The sequence below is a fragment of the Coturnix japonica genome, chromosome 1, assembly GCF_054131305.1.
Source record: "Coturnix japonica strain WE chromosome 1, WE-NBRP24, whole genome shotgun sequence".
NCBI classification, from domain to species: Eukaryota; Metazoa; Chordata; class Aves; order Galliformes; family Phasianidae; genus Coturnix; species Coturnix japonica.
In genome coordinates this window covers 140,992,612-141,010,537 of record NC_140663.1, presented here as the reverse complement: position 1 = coordinate 141,010,537, position 17,926 = coordinate 140,992,612, and the positions used below count along the sequence as shown (strand labels likewise).

The window sequence follows — 17,926 nt, the reverse complement described above, 5'->3', positions numbered from 1 at the left end:
GTCCTATAATGTGAGAGAAACACAGACATACTGTGGAGAGTCCAACAGAGGATTACCAAGATGATCGAGTGATTGGAGCATTTATCCTCTGGAGAGAGGCTGAGAGAGCTGGAACTGTTCAGCCTGGGGAAGAGGAGTCTTGGGAGACCATATCAACTACTATGAATACCTGAGAGGAGGATGCAGAGAAGACAGAGCAGGCTTTTTTCAGTGGTGCAGTGAGAAGATGCAGTGGACACTAGCTGGGACACAAGAGATTTCATCTGAACACCAGAAAGCACTGGCACGGGTTTCCCAGAGAGTTTGTGGGGTCTCCTCCTTGGATATCTTCAAAAGCTACCTGGATCTGGGCCTGGGCACCTTACTCTGTGTGGCTCTGCTTGAGTAGGGAGTAGGACCAGATGGTCTCAAGAGGTTCCCGCCAGCCTCAGCCCTCCTGTGATTCTATGTGTGATTTTTTGAGTAGCATGTCATACCTCTGTAGTGTCACAATGGAGAGAAACAGAAAGATACTATAATTTGAACTGATAACTTTTAATTCATAACTGTAGAAATTGTAGTATACATTCAGTGTAGTCAGGAACTTTCCTTGTTAAATGCATATACTTTTTTCCTTTTTTGACATATAAATATCAACACATCTAATATGCTTAAATTGAATCAAATAACTTGATTAATTCTGAGGTGTTTCTAACTTTCACAGAGACAAGGACCTTGGTGATCACATGGAAGTGAAGTCTCCTGATGACCAAAGTAAGGAAGTAAAGTCTCCTGATGACCAAAGTAAAAAAGGGTGAGACTCAGTTCATATTCCTCTGTAAAACTTAAAGACCACATAGCAAGAGCTGTAGTTGTTTAGCATGGTATCTGAAAATACTAATTCCTAATGCAAATAAACTGAATGTGCATAACTTGTGTAAGATATATATTATGTAAGATATGTATATTATTTATAAAATGTGCCAGATTAATTAAATATAGCAACATAACCATGTATTAGCAAAGCAATATAAGTAAACGTATTCATAGCTTAAAAAACACTGATGCTAGTTTGTCAACTAATGTAAAGGCAGTATTATGTTATCAGGTACCATTCATGTGGTATTTTTGTAGTCTTCCATTTAGTTGTATATATAAACTATGAGGAAAAACTTAGCTATCTCAATACAGAAGCTCTTCTGCATTTTTTTAATAGAAGTATTTTTATCCTAGCAGTTCCTTTTGACAGACCAGAGGAACATAACACTGAATATGTAAAGTGAATGAGTTTCTCTTTTAGTTCTGAAAAGAAGCCTGCCAGATTAGTACTAAAGCACAATAGAGGGTGCTGCTTCATGCAGCATGCTATGCATATAAAACAGCGACCGCCACTGAGTGAGGTTCATTTAGCAGAGCTTTAGACCTTGGCAAGTTCATTGAAGTAAATCAAAATGCAGACCAATCATCCAGAGTTAAGGCTTATAATCATCAAATTGTTTCAGAATATAGCATTTGACAGAACCAAACAAGAGTAGCCTTTGTCTGAGCTGCTTTGTAAAACTGTCAAGAAAATTATTAGCACTTATTACTTAAATCCTATAATTTATCTGACAAGGTTCATTCCTGTTTGGTGGTATATCATCTTTACTGAATGGAAGATTGCAAAAGACAAGGTTTATTCTGCTTGAATCATAATCCTGCCTCTTGAAATAAGAGTCTGAGTATCTGTTTAGCTCATGATTACTGATGAAAACTTTAGTATTTATATGTATGTATGTATGTATATATATACAAATAAAATATTCCATTTCTGAGCTGGAACTAAAATGCAGTAAAAACAAGAATAAAGTATTGTGGAATATTGCTAAGAACATGCAGAATGTTATCAACCATTGAAACTCTAACGTACAGCTGAAAACCTCAGTGGGCACTTTGAGAAAACTAAGGTTCAGTTAATTTGGAGGAATTTCTGATATGTATTTATCTACTAGCATAAACTGAGGGCTTAAAATTACAGATTTCTTTAACTGCTGTTATTAAGATAAGCTTCTCCATTTTTGGCCATAAGTGTAAGTGAAAACTGTGTAACTGAAAATGATTTTTATAAAGACTTTTCTTGTTGCCTTTTTTTTTTTTTTTTAGCATAACTAAACAAATATATGAAAATCCTCCAAGTGCTCCAAATAATGTCCCAGAAGCAACCTACCTCAGTGACAGCAGAAGAAAGAGCAGGTACAGTGGACAATGAATTGAGAATCATTACATTTAAAGTGTTATTTCTTGGGGGGGGGAGAAAACTATGAAACTATCTTTATGCAAGGGATATTTGAAAACCTCACACTGGTCTCTGATGTCATGCCAGCCTCCTATCAAATTTTTCTTGTACAAATAGAAGCCCACAAAGAAAACCTTCAGTGCACAGAGTGAGCAGGACTAGACATGCCTTGTGTAGCTCTACGGATGTGTCTGAGACATGAAATTTAGGAGAGATGTTAAGCCAAAATTCTTTCATAATCAATAGAGGAAGGTATTTCCAGCATGTTACTTGGATGCTAGATGTGCCATGCTGTAGGAGAGCTTATTTCTTTCCAAAGCTGGAAGGAAAAAATGACATTCAGTTGGCTTCTAAAGTTCCTAAAGCTGTATGGAATGAATCTGAGCCCGTCTCATCTCTTACCCCAAACATTATTGCTGTGACCTGGGTTTCTGACTTTTTAATTAGGTATAAATCATTTTTAAAACCATTTCTCCTGTTCTATTTGGACTCCGTCACTCGAAGCACTCTATTCTGAGTAGGAAAAAGAGGTGTTATAGAGGTGTATATGTAATAGACCTGTCTAAAAACCCTGTCTCTTGGTAAGGAGAAATCATTGGATCTTTATCTGAGGAAGTATTTTGTGATGAGCAAATCCGGGCTTGCATTATTATTAAATGGCAAGATTATTATGTTCCGTAAAATATAAAATATTTACCAGTTTTATTTCTCACTATCTGTGCAATTTTAATACATGGTGTTGCACAAATATGCACTAAAAAGACAGGTAAGTGTAAAGTGTATCTGGGCTGTTTAACACCCTACACATGCATGTTGTCAGGCTGTTGCACTTAACCTGAAAAAAACATTCTGCAAGTGCACGAAAGTATTTAAAAAATCATAGCATTACTGAATAGTACACAAGATTGATATGAAATATAATTATTATGTTAAATTATCGTTACTGTTATAATTGTGTTAAATTGCTGTACCTTGATTACTGTGTTCAATTTGGGGGCCCACAATACAAGAAACACATCAAGGCCCTAGAGCATGTTCAGAGAAGGGCAATGAAGCTGGTGAGGGGTCTGGAGCACTGCAGCTGGGAATGTTTAGAAGAATAGGCTCAGGGGAGACTTCATCACCCTCTACAGCTACCTAAAAGGAGGTTGTGGTGTTTACCGCTTCTCCCACATAATACGTAATATGACTAGAGGGAACGGCTTCAAGTTGCACCAGGGTAGATTCAGGTTGGATCTTAGGAGAAACTTTCTCTCCAAAAGACTGGTCAGGCACTGGAATGGGCTGCCCAGGGAGGAGGTTGAGTCACTGTTCCTCGAGGTGTTCATGAAATGGTTGTACTATGGGACGTGCTTTAGTGGGAAATATTGGTGATAGGTGGACAGTTGAACAGGATGATCTTAGAGGTGTTTTCCAGCCTTGGTGATTCTGTGATTCAATGAATTACTATATACCTCATGAATTTCTGGAAGAATAGGGTAATTAAATCAGTTCAAAAATGTTCAAAACATGTATGACAAGATGGCTTGTTCATCTGTCATATACTAGCTCATCCCTTCCATGCCAAACAAAACTGACAGTTAAGTAACCAGAAAAAATGGAAGAATTAACTGCTCTGGCAGTGAAATTCAGTCTTCTCCTTCCTAATATGAATATAAGGAACAATAAATTTATTGTAAGGAATGCAAATCACACATTAAACAGTCTGTATTATAAAAAACCCCAGTCTACTTCTAGGGACATATTGTAATTTTGTTTGGCTATTTGACAGCTATTTGAGGACTAGTGAAAGAAGACAAAAATTGCAAAACACGCAACATGCCACCATTTCATAGTAAATATAATCTAGGCTGAGATATCAGCACAGGAAAAACCATTGTTATAGTGTAGATTTCACTCAGTAGCATAGTGGATTTCATTTTGAAATACTAAAGAATCGTACGGCAAGTGAACACAGTGTAGGGGCACTTTATGTCCAAGTTACACTTTCTTATTTGGTATATATTTCTTGATGGAAGAAAAAAAAGGAACTTATTACTAAATGTGATTGTTTTTTACAAGAACATTACATTTTTTTCAGTTTCCCTATGATCAGTAGTGAAGCCTTTAACAATAAGAAGTGGCATTTTGTAATTTTTATGTACTTACTGCCTTGCAGAAATTCATCACATCATGCCTATGACGAAAATATAACTGGAAATACTATCCAAACTGTTTATTCTACTTCTGATCAGTAAGTACACATTAATAATGTTACACAGTATCAAAGGGCACAGATGTTTTATGTAAGCTTTTCAGGTGTTCAGACAAAAGGGAGCAGTAGAAGTCATCATTAGGCTAGTCAGACAGCTTTTCATACAGCACTCCCTTTCAGTGGGATCTTGTCATCAAATCATTACTACAGTTTGGCAGCCTAATATTATGTAGGCTTGTTAGAGCTGGCATATAAAACATCTAGAAACAATAGCCAGGGCCTTAAGTGGTGGAGTTGGATTTGTGATTCTGTAGGTTGCTAACTCTGCCGGCTACTATCTCTGCAAAAATCTCATTCCTACATGAAAATAGTGTTTATGTGACCAAATCTAAGTCCAGGTGTGGGAAAATAGGTTCACATGATAATGCTGATTAAAATTTTTTCACACCAGTGTTTTCACACCAGTAAATATCTTCCCAAGCATAGAAGAATATTTGTTCAAATCAGTAATATCTCTTGGGAAGAAAAAACAAACAAACAAACAAACAAAAATGTTATCAGTTCAGATAATTTGGATATTTCAATTACTTGGAAATACATAGAAGCATAAAAAACTTGCACCCTTTCCAATGTAAGTGTAAGAAACTCTGGGGATGGTTAAGAAAAGAGTACAATGTTTTATCACTGACTAGAAAGGAGCAGGGCTGGTTAACTTTATAATACAAAAGCAGCACTGACAGTTGCACCCAGATAATACATAGATTGGTGACTTAGAAGGATGCAAAAACAATGGAGAAAATATTTAAAAACATTTATGTTGTTATAAATACTAGGTGAGCTGTTTTATACATGTCCTACATTGCTGCCTTGAAAAGTAAGATTTTGTCTACAGTACAGTAAATAAAAATGTTTCCATGTACATCAATTTAAATTCAACTACCAATTTACTTTTGCAATTAAAATGTTCTAATCATTACCTTATACTTCATCCTCACTAAGTGCATGTGCTTCTAGACATTCAGCAGCTTAGTGATGTCTCATTAGTGTTGGAAATCATTCAGTTTATCAAAGAAGACTATCATTTCAAAGTACTTTTGCTATTTGGCAATTATACTCATCAATTTGCCAATCATGGGAGCATGTATATTACCAAGACCAAATAGAACAGAGGAAATGCACACATTACATTTTTTCCATTTATGGTCACTGTATAGTAGGATACTAAAGTCTTTCCCACACATTGCACTAAGGTTATCAGTTTTCTCCTTGAGATTGCTCTTTTTCTGACAGCTGATGTTATATTATATACACAGGAGTATTATTGGGAAAGATATATGTACATACTGCAGGAAGCCCTTGGGCACAGATGCCAAAATGATCTTAGATGCCTTGCAAATTTGCTGTCATTCAACTTGCTTCAAGGTAAGATTTGACCTACTACTATGAAATAAAATTCAAATGCAATACCTACATTATATTACACATTTAATAAGCGATTATTTAGGCCTTAGACGTGGGAGAAGAGAAAGGCCTGCACACACGCTGATTAATCTAGGAAGTACTGTAGTCTCTAGTCTCTCTTTTTCCTCCCCAGTCCTTTCCCTCTTCCTCTCCTTGCCTCTCCTTTCTTTCTCTTGCAACTATGAGAAGGATAAAGGATACAGCAGGACATATCCTGACTGTCATTCATATTTATAAGCCTTCAGTTGTACAGACTTCCAGACTGATACAGTGAATTATAACCTATTTACAGTTTAATCCTACTGTAAAATCTTATTCTACTCTTTTCTATGAAGTTTTGTGGGCTTTCTTGGTTAAAGCCAAACTCAAAGGCATTAATAAGAAGAATTTACATAAGTAACAGAGTTGAAATAACTTTCCCATTGGGATCAAAATATCAGTTAAGATTTTGTTGCTGTGGAGATTTCCTGCTGTAGGATAAAATAATCTTAATTCTGCTTTCATCTCCACACACTGTTGTTGTAACAAAACTTACTCATGAAAATCAGCTAATTAGCATTGACCGCTTTCTGCCCAGTCTTCCATAGTTTCTGTTTCTCAGAACTGTTCTTTTACCCAGCTATTGCATGAAAAGTCACCCAAACCTGAATAGTTAGTGCTAGCAATGCAATTTCTTCTCTGCCAATCACTATGTAATAATTCCTCAAAATTGTTATTACAAATATAAATTCTGGTTTACTTCCATGCTTTTTAGATGGATGAACCCACATAAAGAGGAATTAATTTTTAAGGCAGTTAGGATTGATGACTTCTTCTGTTGTTATCAACTGAATTATTTTTTAAATATTTTTTTAAATATTTAAGCTTGCTTAGAAGATATTCTTTTTGATAGATATTCCCAAACGGCAGTGTGTTTTGCCAGCAAAAGTCAGCTTAATTTTTCTGTAACTACACACTTATGAAAGTATTGACAGAAAATTAAACAACTAAGTCTGATCTGGGGATTGAAATTCTGTTCTGTAGATAGAATGACAGTGCTTCTTGATACATTCACTGTATGCTCTCCTTGTGAGCTTTGGAGGTCAGTCTTTGTGTTTATCTGTGAAGTTTCATACATGAAACAAGGGAAATACTTCTCTATCTCAGAAATTTGCTTTTTCTTATATTTGTTAAAGAAGTCTCTGGATGCTTCAATAATTATATATATATATATATACACACACACACATATATATATAATGGTTAAGATAAAGTATTATAAAACAGTTTGAAATAAGAAAGTTCAGATTCCTTGAGTTCTACTCTGAGTTGGATGTTTAAGTCTAATCATACTTCCTTTACTCCCCCTGGGGAGTAAAGCACCAACCCCTGGGGAACACCACTCGTGACTGGTCTCCAACTGGATTTAACTCCATTTACCACCACTCTCTGGGCCCGGCCCTCCAGCCAGCTCCTTACTCAGCTGAGACTGTACCCATCTAAGCCACGGGCTGCCAGCTTTTGTAGGAGAATAGCATGGGAGACCGTGTTGAAGGCTTTGCTGAAGTCTAAGTAGACCACATCAACAGCCTTTCCTTCATCCATCAGACAGGTCACAGGATTGTAGAAGGAGATCAGGTTGGTCAAGCAGGACCTGCCCTTCACGAACCCATGCTGGCTAGGTCTGATCTCTTGGTCATCCCACACCTGCCACGTGATCTCCCTCAAGATAATCTGTTCCATAACACTTCCCAGCACCGAGGTCAGGCTAACAGGCCTGTAGTTCCCCGGATCCTCCTTACAACCTTTCTTGTAAATGGGAGTCACGTTTGCAAGCCTCCAGTCTTCTGGGACCTCACCCGTTAACAAGGAGTGCTGAAAGATAACGGAAAGCGGCTCAGCGATCACCTCCGCCAGTTCCTTCAGCACTCTCGAGTGAATCTCATCCGGACCCATGGACTTGTGACAGTCCAGTTGGAGTAGTAATTCCCTGACCTCCTCTTCCAGAATCACAGGGGGTTCAGTCTGCTCCCCAGCTTAGACTACCAGGTCAGAGCATGGGGAGCCTGGGAATAATCAAGATGACTTTTAAAGACAGACATAAAGTAGGCATTCAGAACCTCTGCCTTTTCCTTATCCTCTGTGATCACATTCCCAGCCTCGTCCAGCAAAGAGTGGATATTCTCCTTTGTCCTCCTCTTACTGTTAATGTATTTGTAAAAGAGTTTCTTGTTTGTTTTTACCCCAGTGGCCAGCTTAGATTCAAGCTGGGCTTTTGCCTCTCTGATTTTCCCTCTACACATCTTTACAACCTCTTTGTAGTCATTCCGAGTTGCTCTTCCCTCCCTCCACAGGCGGTAGATTCTCTTTTTTTCCCACAACCTTAAGAACAGCTCCCTATTCATCCATGCCGGTCTTCTTCCCCGCTGGCTCATTTTGCGGCTCAGGGGGACCACCCGCTCCTGTGCCTTTAAGATTTCCTTCTTTAAGAGCGACCAGCCATCTTGGACCCCTTTGTTCGCTAAGACTGAACGCCAGGGGACTGCCCCTACTAGTCTTCTGAACAAGTCAAAGTCTGCCCTCCAGAAGTCTAAGGTGGCAATTTTGCTATTCTCCCTCCAAGCTCCACCTAGAATCAAGAACTCTACCATTTCATGGTCACTCTGTCCAAGACAGCCCCAACCTCCACATCCCTCACCAGACCTTCCCTGTTTGTGAACAGCAGGTGTAGCGGGGCAGCTCCTCTCATGGGCTGTCTCACAAGCTGCATTAGGAAGTTATCCTCTATGCATTCCAGGAACCTCCTAGACTGCTTCTTCTCCGCTGTGCCATACTCCCAGCATATGTTGGGGAAGTTAAAGTCACCCATGAGGACAAGGGCTGGTGACCGCACAGCTCCTGCCAGCTGCTTATAGAACAGCTCATCTGCCTCTTCATCCTGGTTTGGCGGTCTATAACAGGCGCTCACCAGGATGTCTGCCTTGTCAGCCCTTCCTCTGATCTTTGCCCATAGGGATTGAACCGCATCATCCCTAGTCGCAAGTTCTGAAGCATGAAAGCATTCCCTGACATAGAGAGCCATGCTGCCACCCCTCCTTCCTCACCTATCCTTCCTGAAGAGTTTGTAGCCATCCATTGCAGCACTCCAGTCGTGGGAGCAATCCCAACATGTTTCCGTTATGGCAACTAGGTCATAGTTTGCCTGCCTCACAATGGCTTCCAACTCTTCTTGTTTGTTGCCCATGCTGTGTGCATTGGTATAGGCGCACCTCAGTCAGGCCCCTAGCCTCGCTCCTAATCCCAATACCACTTCCTCAGTCTTATCCCTAGAAGACCTGGCTTTACCCCGTTCCGCCTTCATAGAGTCATCTTCCTCCGTCACGAAGGCACAAGACCATCGGTTCTTACAAGCACGTCCCTCTCCTGCAAGCTCTGGGTCGCTACGCACTGACTTTGTGTTAGCGACCCCAGTTACACACCCATCCCCCTTCATACCTTGTTTAAAGCCCTCTGAATGAATCTGCCCAACTCTCGGCCTAAGATCCTTTTTGAATGGTGGGAGAAGCCACTCCTATTGGTCTCAAGCCGGTCCAGTCTCCTGCAGACAGAGCCAATGTCAAAGAACCCAAACCCCTGCTGAGCACACCAAGCTCGGAGCCAGGTATTTATCTGCTGACCCATTATATTAAAGTCCTTCATTATTCTCTATAGCTGTAGGGACAGAGGGAAACACAACTTGTTTTCCCAACCCTTTACCTGTCTCCCCAGGGCTCTGAAATCCTTAGTCCTTAGGGAAGTTCTCTATAAATTATCACTACCAACCTGAAACAACAACAGAGGATAGTAATCACTGGGCCGAACTAGGGAAGGAAGTTTCTTCTTTACGTTCTTTACTCGGGCACCCGGGAGGCAGCAGACCTCCCTCTGCAGAGGGCCTGGTCTACATATTGGCCCTTCTGCTCCCTTCAGCAGAGAGTCACCAATGACAATGACCCGTCGTGCTTTCCTATTTGATGATGTATTAATTTTAGGCGAAGACTGGTTAGACTTGGGAAGCACCAGCTGAGGATATCCATCATCACCACCATTATCCAGTTGTCCCTGCAGAGCACTGTACCTGTTCTGCAGGGGCGGCTGGGGGGGCCGGGGACTCACCAGGGGGGCACGCCTGCATCGACAAGCAGGGGCCTTATGCCACTGACCTACATCCTCCAATTCTTTGCCGTTGTTCCCAGAGGGGTGAGAGGACAGTGGGTTCACTATAGCAGGAACGCCATCTGCATGTAGGTGTCCCTCTGTTACCTGTTTGCAAGGCAGCAGGGGGTGACATTCTCCATGCAGAGCCTCATCCGGCTGCCAGGATCTAGGAGCTGAGAGGGCTTGGTGCCAGCAGTCAATCTCCCTCTCAGAATCCCTAATGATTCCCAGCCTCTCCACCTCCTCCTTCAGGTCAACTACGAGGCTGAGCAAGTACTTAACCTGGTCACAGCGTACACAACCACTGCCTCCCTCACCCAGTACTTGAAAGGCCAGGCTCTGGCACTCAGTACAGCCAGAGACCTGCACACCAGCATCTCGGGTTGGGGGCTCAGTCTTAGTCTCCTCAGATTTTTTGGTAGCAGCCTTCCGATCAGGCATGTGCAGGACCTCAGTCTGGGTCTCCGCAGTCGTCTTGGTTGCTGCCTCCCTTTTCTGAGAGCATGGGACCCTTGTCTGGGCCTTCTCAGTATTTCTGAGTATTTCAGCCTTCCGCCGGGGCACGACCATGTCTAAGCAGAATAGTTACCAGCACTGAAACAGGAAGTCACGAGGTGCACGGACCCTGACCCCTCCTGTCCGTCTCTGGTGGCAGCGACGCGTCGCTGTCCTCCCTGTGCCCGTTTCAATCTCCCGCCGTTGCCAGGCAACGCCCACGGCACGTCAGCCCCGTCAGCCCCGTGGCCGCTCCCGCAGAGCTGCCGGGCTGCTCCTCTAGCCCGGGGGTTCCCAGCTTGAAGGAACCACCCGAGATCCCCCTTGAACCACGCGGTCAGTCATTGGCGATCGCTCCGGGACGGCTCCGAGTCAGGCGACTTAGGCGATCGACTTAGGGCTTCGACCGGGTACTGTGCCCGTTTTATCGATGTGCCTTGAGGTTAGGGAGGCCCTTCATGGGGATCTAGATAAGCTGGATCCTGGGCTGTGGTGAACGGGATGAGGTTCAACAGGGCCAAGTACCAGGTCCTGCACTTTGGCCACAATAACCCCACGCAGCACTATAGGCTTGGAGCTGAGGGGCTGGATTACTGTGAAGAGGAAAGGGACCTGGGGGTTTTTGTTGATGCTCGGCTGAACATGAGCTGGCAGTGTGCCCGGGTGGCCAAGAAGGCCAACAGCATCCTGTATTAGAAATAGTGTGGGCAGCAGGAGCAGAGAGGTGATCATCCCTCTGTATTTAGCCCTGGTGAGGCTGTACCTCGAGTATTGTGTTCAGTTTTGGGCCCCTCACTGCAAGAAAGACATTGAGGCCCTGGATCGTGTTCAGAGGACAACAAAGCTGGTGAGGGGTCTGGAGCACAGGTTTTATGGGGAGCAGCTGAGGGAGCTGGGATTGTTCAGTCTGGAGAATGGGAGGCTCAGGGGAGACATCATTGCACTCTACAACTTCCTGAAGGGAGGCTGTGATGAGGAGGGGTTTGGCCTCTTCTCCCAGGCAACAAACAGGACCCAAGAAAATGGCTACAAGTTGTAGCAGAAGAGGCTTAGATTAGACATAAGGAAAAACTTTTTCTCTTAGAGAGTGGTCAGGCACTGGAATGGGTGCCCAGGGAGGTGGTGGAGTTGCCATCCTTGACAGGGTTCAAGAGGCGTCTGGATGAGGAGCTACAAGGTATGGTTTAGTGGCTTGTGGTAGCAGTGGTAATGGGAGGACAGTTGGACTAGATTATCTTGCAGGTACTTTCTGTGATTCCACCCTCTGGAAATGCTGGGGTAGGAGAAAGGTTAGTGATGATAAATAGAACCTAGGGAACCAGACGAGACTCAGATATCTGACTTCTAGAGGTCTGAAAGTTGTATTTTTAGACTTACAGTTTATTTCACGAAAATATTTATTTAAAGTTCAGATTCACTACAGTACTCATAAATGCTGTTCTGGTCTGGGTATATTTGCTTTATGAAGGAGTATGCTGGAAATGAATAGTAGTGAAGGGCTTTATTTTTTTTTTCTACTTTTCCTCACGCTTTGAAGTGTGAAGTATGCAAAAGACCACTGGAAGATCTGAAAGCAGGAGACAGTGTTTGGATTTACAGACAAACTGTGCATTGTGAGCCTTGCTACACCAAAATCAAGGGTAAGATGCAAGATGTATTGTAAGGAACATTAAAAAAAACTTCTGTATATTACAACAGGGCTGTTGCTTTTGCTTATGTTGGTGTATGCAAACCTTTTCAATGTATGCCCCCAAAAAAGAGAAATTAAAAAATCTATTAAACTATAATGAAAAAAATATACTGTAACTGACATTCTTTGCTCAGTGATGGGGACAGTGAGTAAACAAATATGCAAGGTGGTAAAGAATAAAGCTTTTATTTCATTAACTTCTCTAGAAGTTGTTAGACTTTAAGTCTTCTTTGTTCGTGGCAACTATTAATTCATAACACTATAAATCAGTACTTCTATACCAAATAAAAGACAAACTTAAACCTAGATGAAATGCTCTAATATGCTGGTGTTGCTCCATGGCCCTTTTTGGGGATAAGATCATGTAAACTGAATCAATTTGCATTGTTAAAGAACAATGTTATTAAGCCATTGCAAAAATTGAGGGGAAGAGTGAATTTTACAATTAATCATATTTAAAAAGTAAGGCATTGTGACTTACAAAACTGTAGAAAGAAGTATTCATACTGTTATAAATTTATATAGCGTATTTCAGCAAGTGACAAGAAGTGATAGCCAGACTCCAATTGATTTTCTAAGAAAAAAAAGAAGACAGTGTTTACTTGTATGACATTTAGAGTCTGCTTCTGCATTTGGCATCTCTAATCATTTTTATTTTATTTTTTTCTTTTGCAGAAAAGTGGATCTACTAACTTTGAAATACAGAAAGTAAAGCAAAGAAGTCCCACTAGTGTTTAATTAAGTGTTAGTTAGTTCAAACTGCTGCGGAACACAATCAATTTTTACTTCTAGAAATAAATGCTCTACTGCATGGCTCTCAAAGGAATGAATTCCATGAGAATTGAGATGCCTTTTCGTACACACATTCCAGAAAGCAAATCAAGATATTGTTCAGTATATCATCAGATATGTGAAACTGCTGAACTGTATGTAAAACTAGTGATAATTTATTGAAATGTTCTGAATAGTAGGACATACACATCAGTTCTGAAGGCTGTTAATTCTATTAATTGTAACCACATCTCCTTATAAATAAGAAACTGTTGTCTTTGTGAAGCATGAAAGGAATTCATCTCATTTGCAATTAGCCATCTAGAAGTCAGTTATTCATATACTGGTTTCATATAGAGTGTGGCGGGTTCTTCTTCATGCTTTGAAAACAGACATGAATCTCCAAAAGATTCTTCCCAAATATAATGATAATTTTAAGATGGAACAAATACATTTGGAGAACACATCTCTCTTTAATAACAGCAGAGGCATTATTAAAAAAAAAAACAAAAAAAAATATTAGTTGAGTTGTCACAGTAGTATCCCATTCCATGTCTTTAATCCTGGTTAGCATTGTATTACCAATTTTTTTTTTTTTCCTTCATAGGTGTTATGAAGTCACAGAATATGTACTTAGTCAGACATTTTGTTGTATCTGTCTTTTCTACTCTATTAAGCTGCCTGTCTAAATAGCTGGGATGGGTTAATCTCTTATAAATTCAAACATCTTCGGTGAGGAAGTAGATAATTTTAGGAAGTGGTTGGTCAGATTGAAAGCATCTATTTTTTGATGAGGCTAGCCAAGTTATGAACAGATGTTTTACTTTCCACTGTTTACAAAGGAACCTGGGGTAAATAGTTCTAGACATTGACAACAGGACAGATGACCTCCTTCTTTTGAGCCTACGTTGAATGCTTTTTATTTTTGGACAGTGTATATCTGTTAAAATAAGAAACTGAAATAAGAGTTCATTTTCTGTTATGTTTCTGCAGCATTTAATTGTTATTTGCCTTAATTGCCTAAAATAATTATTTCAGCGGTTTGCTGGAAAAAAAAACAAAAAAAAACCAACCACAGGCATCAACTGCTATTCTATATTTTTAGGTGTTTTAGATCACAGTATTCAGAAATAATTTTCCTCCCTTACCTCTCAGCTGAAAAGGACTTCTAAGGTATGACTGTGACAGAGTTGAGTGCTTGGAAGCTGCTGGACCTGAGCAGAGCTTAGAAAACTGAAAAGTGCCAAATCCATAGATTAAAGTTAGACTGCTGAGTGTCTGTCACTGCCAAATTTCCTCTTCTTGTTTGCACTTGCTCTAGTGGAGACAGGAGGTAAGAATTTCTGTGTGATTTAAACCCCCAAGTGGATACAATGCAGTCTGTTTGTCCTAGCATGAAGTGTGTACATACAGTTGTATGAAAAAGAGTCATGTAACAGTAGATAATTTAATTATTTTCATGAAAAATATGAATTAATGACAGTAGCTTTAGAAAATCTGTTATTATCTGTCCTCCACTATCTCTATTTCTGTTGTGTGCCCATTGCTGATAACATGCTTTAGTTAAACTATTATCAATATTATCCTGTGTTTTACCGGTGTAATAAGACCTGCACAACTGGTAGAGAAAATTCATATAATTGTTTTAATAATGGGTGACAAATCTGTTCCTGTTCAGAGACCAAGAGTTATTCCTAAGGCTGAATTACAATGGAAGTTGCTGGATATTCACCTGAGCCAACACATCAGAATCCAGTACATCCTAGTGTTTGAGAAACCAGGAGAAAACTCTGGTTCCAAATCTGCTACTTAAATGCTCACTGACAGAGAAGTAGCAATACAGAAACAATAAAGAATAATTGTCTTCTCATTAATTCATCCTTTCTGAACAGCCCTGGCTATTTTGCCATGTGGATTGATTATTTTTTATTTTTTATTTTTTGTTATTATTGTATGTTGTAATTTTCCTGAAAAGAAACACTGGTTTTGTGATGTGTGATATTTCCCATATAAAAGCACAGATAGCTGTACTCATTAAAAAAAAAATCATATTAACATCTCAATAGTGATGTATCAAAACATAATTGTTTTTTGTCCTTTTTGCATATCATTAGCATGTGGTATTTTATTTCTCTTTGACTGGTACTTCCATGAAACCATTGAAACAAGCAGTTTGCTGACAGCTGTTTTAATGAATGTGTTATCTTCAATAATGCATTAAATTAAACTAGAAAGCTGTATTGAGAGGTGATGTACTAAATTATGTGGGATTTTGTGATTCATCAGGCCCATTTTCTCAGTATCTAATGGATACTTTCTTTTGCAAATCTTGAGCATAGCTCTACAGGGGAAAAGTTCATTCATGCGTATAGATATGTAGATAGCATCAAAACTACTGATATTTACAAGTAGAAGGAGTGTCACAAGAACTGTTTCACTGTTGTACTGTATTCTGTATTCTGCTGTATCTTACGGGTTCTTACAGAACACTCAATCTTTGCTTGAAGCAAAGTGACAAACACATTAATATTGTCTTCTAGTCTTTTTCCTCTTGTAATAAATATCTATGAGTTTGACCAGACACAGTCTTCCTTACTTTGTAGAGCCTCATTAGCTTATGAAAACATGGTCAACTGCAAAGGGTCCTTGCTTTTATTCAGTAGGTCAGCTCGCTGTATTTCTCCTTGATATGAAGACGCATGTCATGTTGGAAGTTTCACATGTTCAGTTCAGAACATGCGTAAGTCACTTACTTTCTTCTCTTGATATTTTAAAACAATCCTATTATTTGGGACAAAATGTACTGGTTTTCCTGGTTGTTTTTGCTTTTGGATCATGGTTGTTTGTTGTTAATAGTAACTACTTTTACTCTAGGAGACGGTTTGAGCTTCCAGTCAAATAAGTATCAGACTACAAGAGAGAAATGTAGCCTTTTTTTCTCCCTTCTGCTGCACCAGATCACCTCAGTTTTCTTCACCCCAGCTTAACAGCGGAGACGCACTTCATTTCATAAAGACAGTGGATAAAGACACCTAATACCTAGATAGATTTGATGTACCAAACCTGAAATTAACTAAAAATGTTCTGTTAAATTGCATAACTGATGAATAATCTTAGAGATCTTAAGGTGATTTTATATCTCCTTTGATTTTGACGTCTTGAAAGCGTTGTGTGCTTTGCCTGGCCTGAGCAACTCAGTTCTTATCTTCTGCATCAGTAAAATGAAGACTTAAGAAACACTCCATGCATTTTAGGGAGAAGAATCTGCAGATATTCTCAGAAGCACATTTAGTAATATCAGACACCCTCAAAACTCATATCTTTTAAACTCATGGAAGTAGTAGTGTTCTATTTCTGAAGAGCACTGCTGAGAAAGTAGGAGGGATGTGATAAATTTATCCCCCGGTGATCACCTGTTTTAACCAGGTGGTTTAATACTCTGGTGTGTGAAATAAAGTAGGTTCCCATTCATGTTTTTGCCATGTTCCGTGATTTGTGCTGAGTGTATTCTTACAGTCTATGGATCATAGGTTATCTGTACAGCCTGCACACTTGTTATCTGTATGCCTATTGACCCCTCAGAAATTACTATTGATTAGAAAATATGGAAAAAGACCCAGAAGCAAAGAGAACATCCTGGAATTTCTTTGAGTCATCAGAGTGGTGCAGTTCATAATTAAAAGCAGTCTTAATGATCCTCTGTTTATCTCCATTAACATCATGCTCCCTTCCAGCACCATTAGAGGAGCTGACTGCACTCAGCTTTGGCAGGAGCAGGATAGTGAGGGAGTGGGAGGTTGTGAGTTTCATTTGAGAGCACGAGAAATGCCATCAGAGGATGATCTCTTTTAAGCTTTGGTATATTCTTTGCCTTTTTTTGCTTCTGAACTCTGCTGGACAGGAACGAATTCCCTCTGCCATGCAGTGCCCACCATAGCAGTGGCCTCTGGGTGGTACTTCTGTACTTGTGAATATGGCTCAAGGACGATTTCACCTCCCCTTCCAAGCAAGCTACCTATAATTTACTGTTTTTCAGGAGGTTTTATACCTGTGCGAGCTATAAATTGTCAACTACAGTCTCTTATCTGTGCCAAGACTTAAAACTTCTTGGTTTTGGCCCATTAGAATCAATATCTGAGTATAATCATGCCAAAAGCTCTCGTCTGAGTCTTGGCATTGCTGTGTAGTCATTGGACATCTGTTTAGCACTCTCAGACAGCTGTTACAGTCAAAGCAATGGCAGCCAACATTTTAAAACTACATACTCTGAAAAGAAGAAAAGAAGAGAAAGAAGGAAAGAACGGTCATTTCTGAAAAGAAAATGCAATGTGTTTCTGGCTTTCATTATATTTTTCCTAATGGGGGAATAAATAATACTAGTGTTCACATATCATAATACTCAAAACTAGCATAGAAGGGGGAAAGGACTAAGAAAAAGATGGAAGTGTTGTGCAAAGAAGCTAATTAGGGGCAAGTAGAGCTGGTGATTTTGAAACTAGGGGTAGGAATTTAAAATTCATAGTGTTGCCGTAAATAATGGTGTCATTGAAATCAATAATAAAACTTGGCTGCATGATGAATATTCTAGAAAATGTTTATCTTCACATCTTCTGGTTCCTCTAGGGAGTATCCAGCTATGGAATCTGGAATTATGTCATCCTTGTCTCTAGCTCAGATATTATAATTAAGAATGGGATACCAGCTACTTGAACTTGTAGCACTAGAATCCGAGACATCCAGGTATCTTGAGTACTAATATTTGGTAAATCTACAAAAAACAAACAAAAAACCCCATACAAATGAGAATGCATTTATCCTTTTGACAAAGTAGCAGTACAACTTTCTGAAGTAAAATACCAGTTTTCTCCAAACAAAATTCTTCTAT

The 17,926-nt window shown here is 39.9% G+C and overlaps 1 protein-coding gene across 7 annotated transcripts in view; it reads left to right on the top strand.

The window, feature by feature from the left end:
• The window catches only part of SCEL (sciellin), a 47,638-nt gene extending 32,016 nt beyond the window's left edge, over positions 1-15,622 (top strand). For all 7 annotated transcript variants that reach the window (XM_015851599.3, XM_085553395.1, XM_085553408.1 and 4 more), the window contains 6 exons: positions 704-793; positions 2,122-2,211; positions 4,413-4,487; positions 5,762-5,870; positions 12,118-12,220; positions 12,946-15,622. In XM_015851599.3, the coding sequence (XP_015707085.2) occupies positions 704-793; positions 2,122-2,211; positions 4,413-4,487; positions 5,762-5,870; positions 12,118-12,220; positions 12,946-12,962 (484 nt within the window). In that variant the 3' untranslated portion in view covers positions 12,963-15,622. The remainder of the gene's footprint in view (positions 1-703; positions 794-2,121; positions 2,212-4,412; positions 4,488-5,761; positions 5,871-12,117; positions 12,221-12,945) is intronic.
• The last annotated feature ends 2,304 nt before the right edge of the window (positions 15,623-17,926 follow it).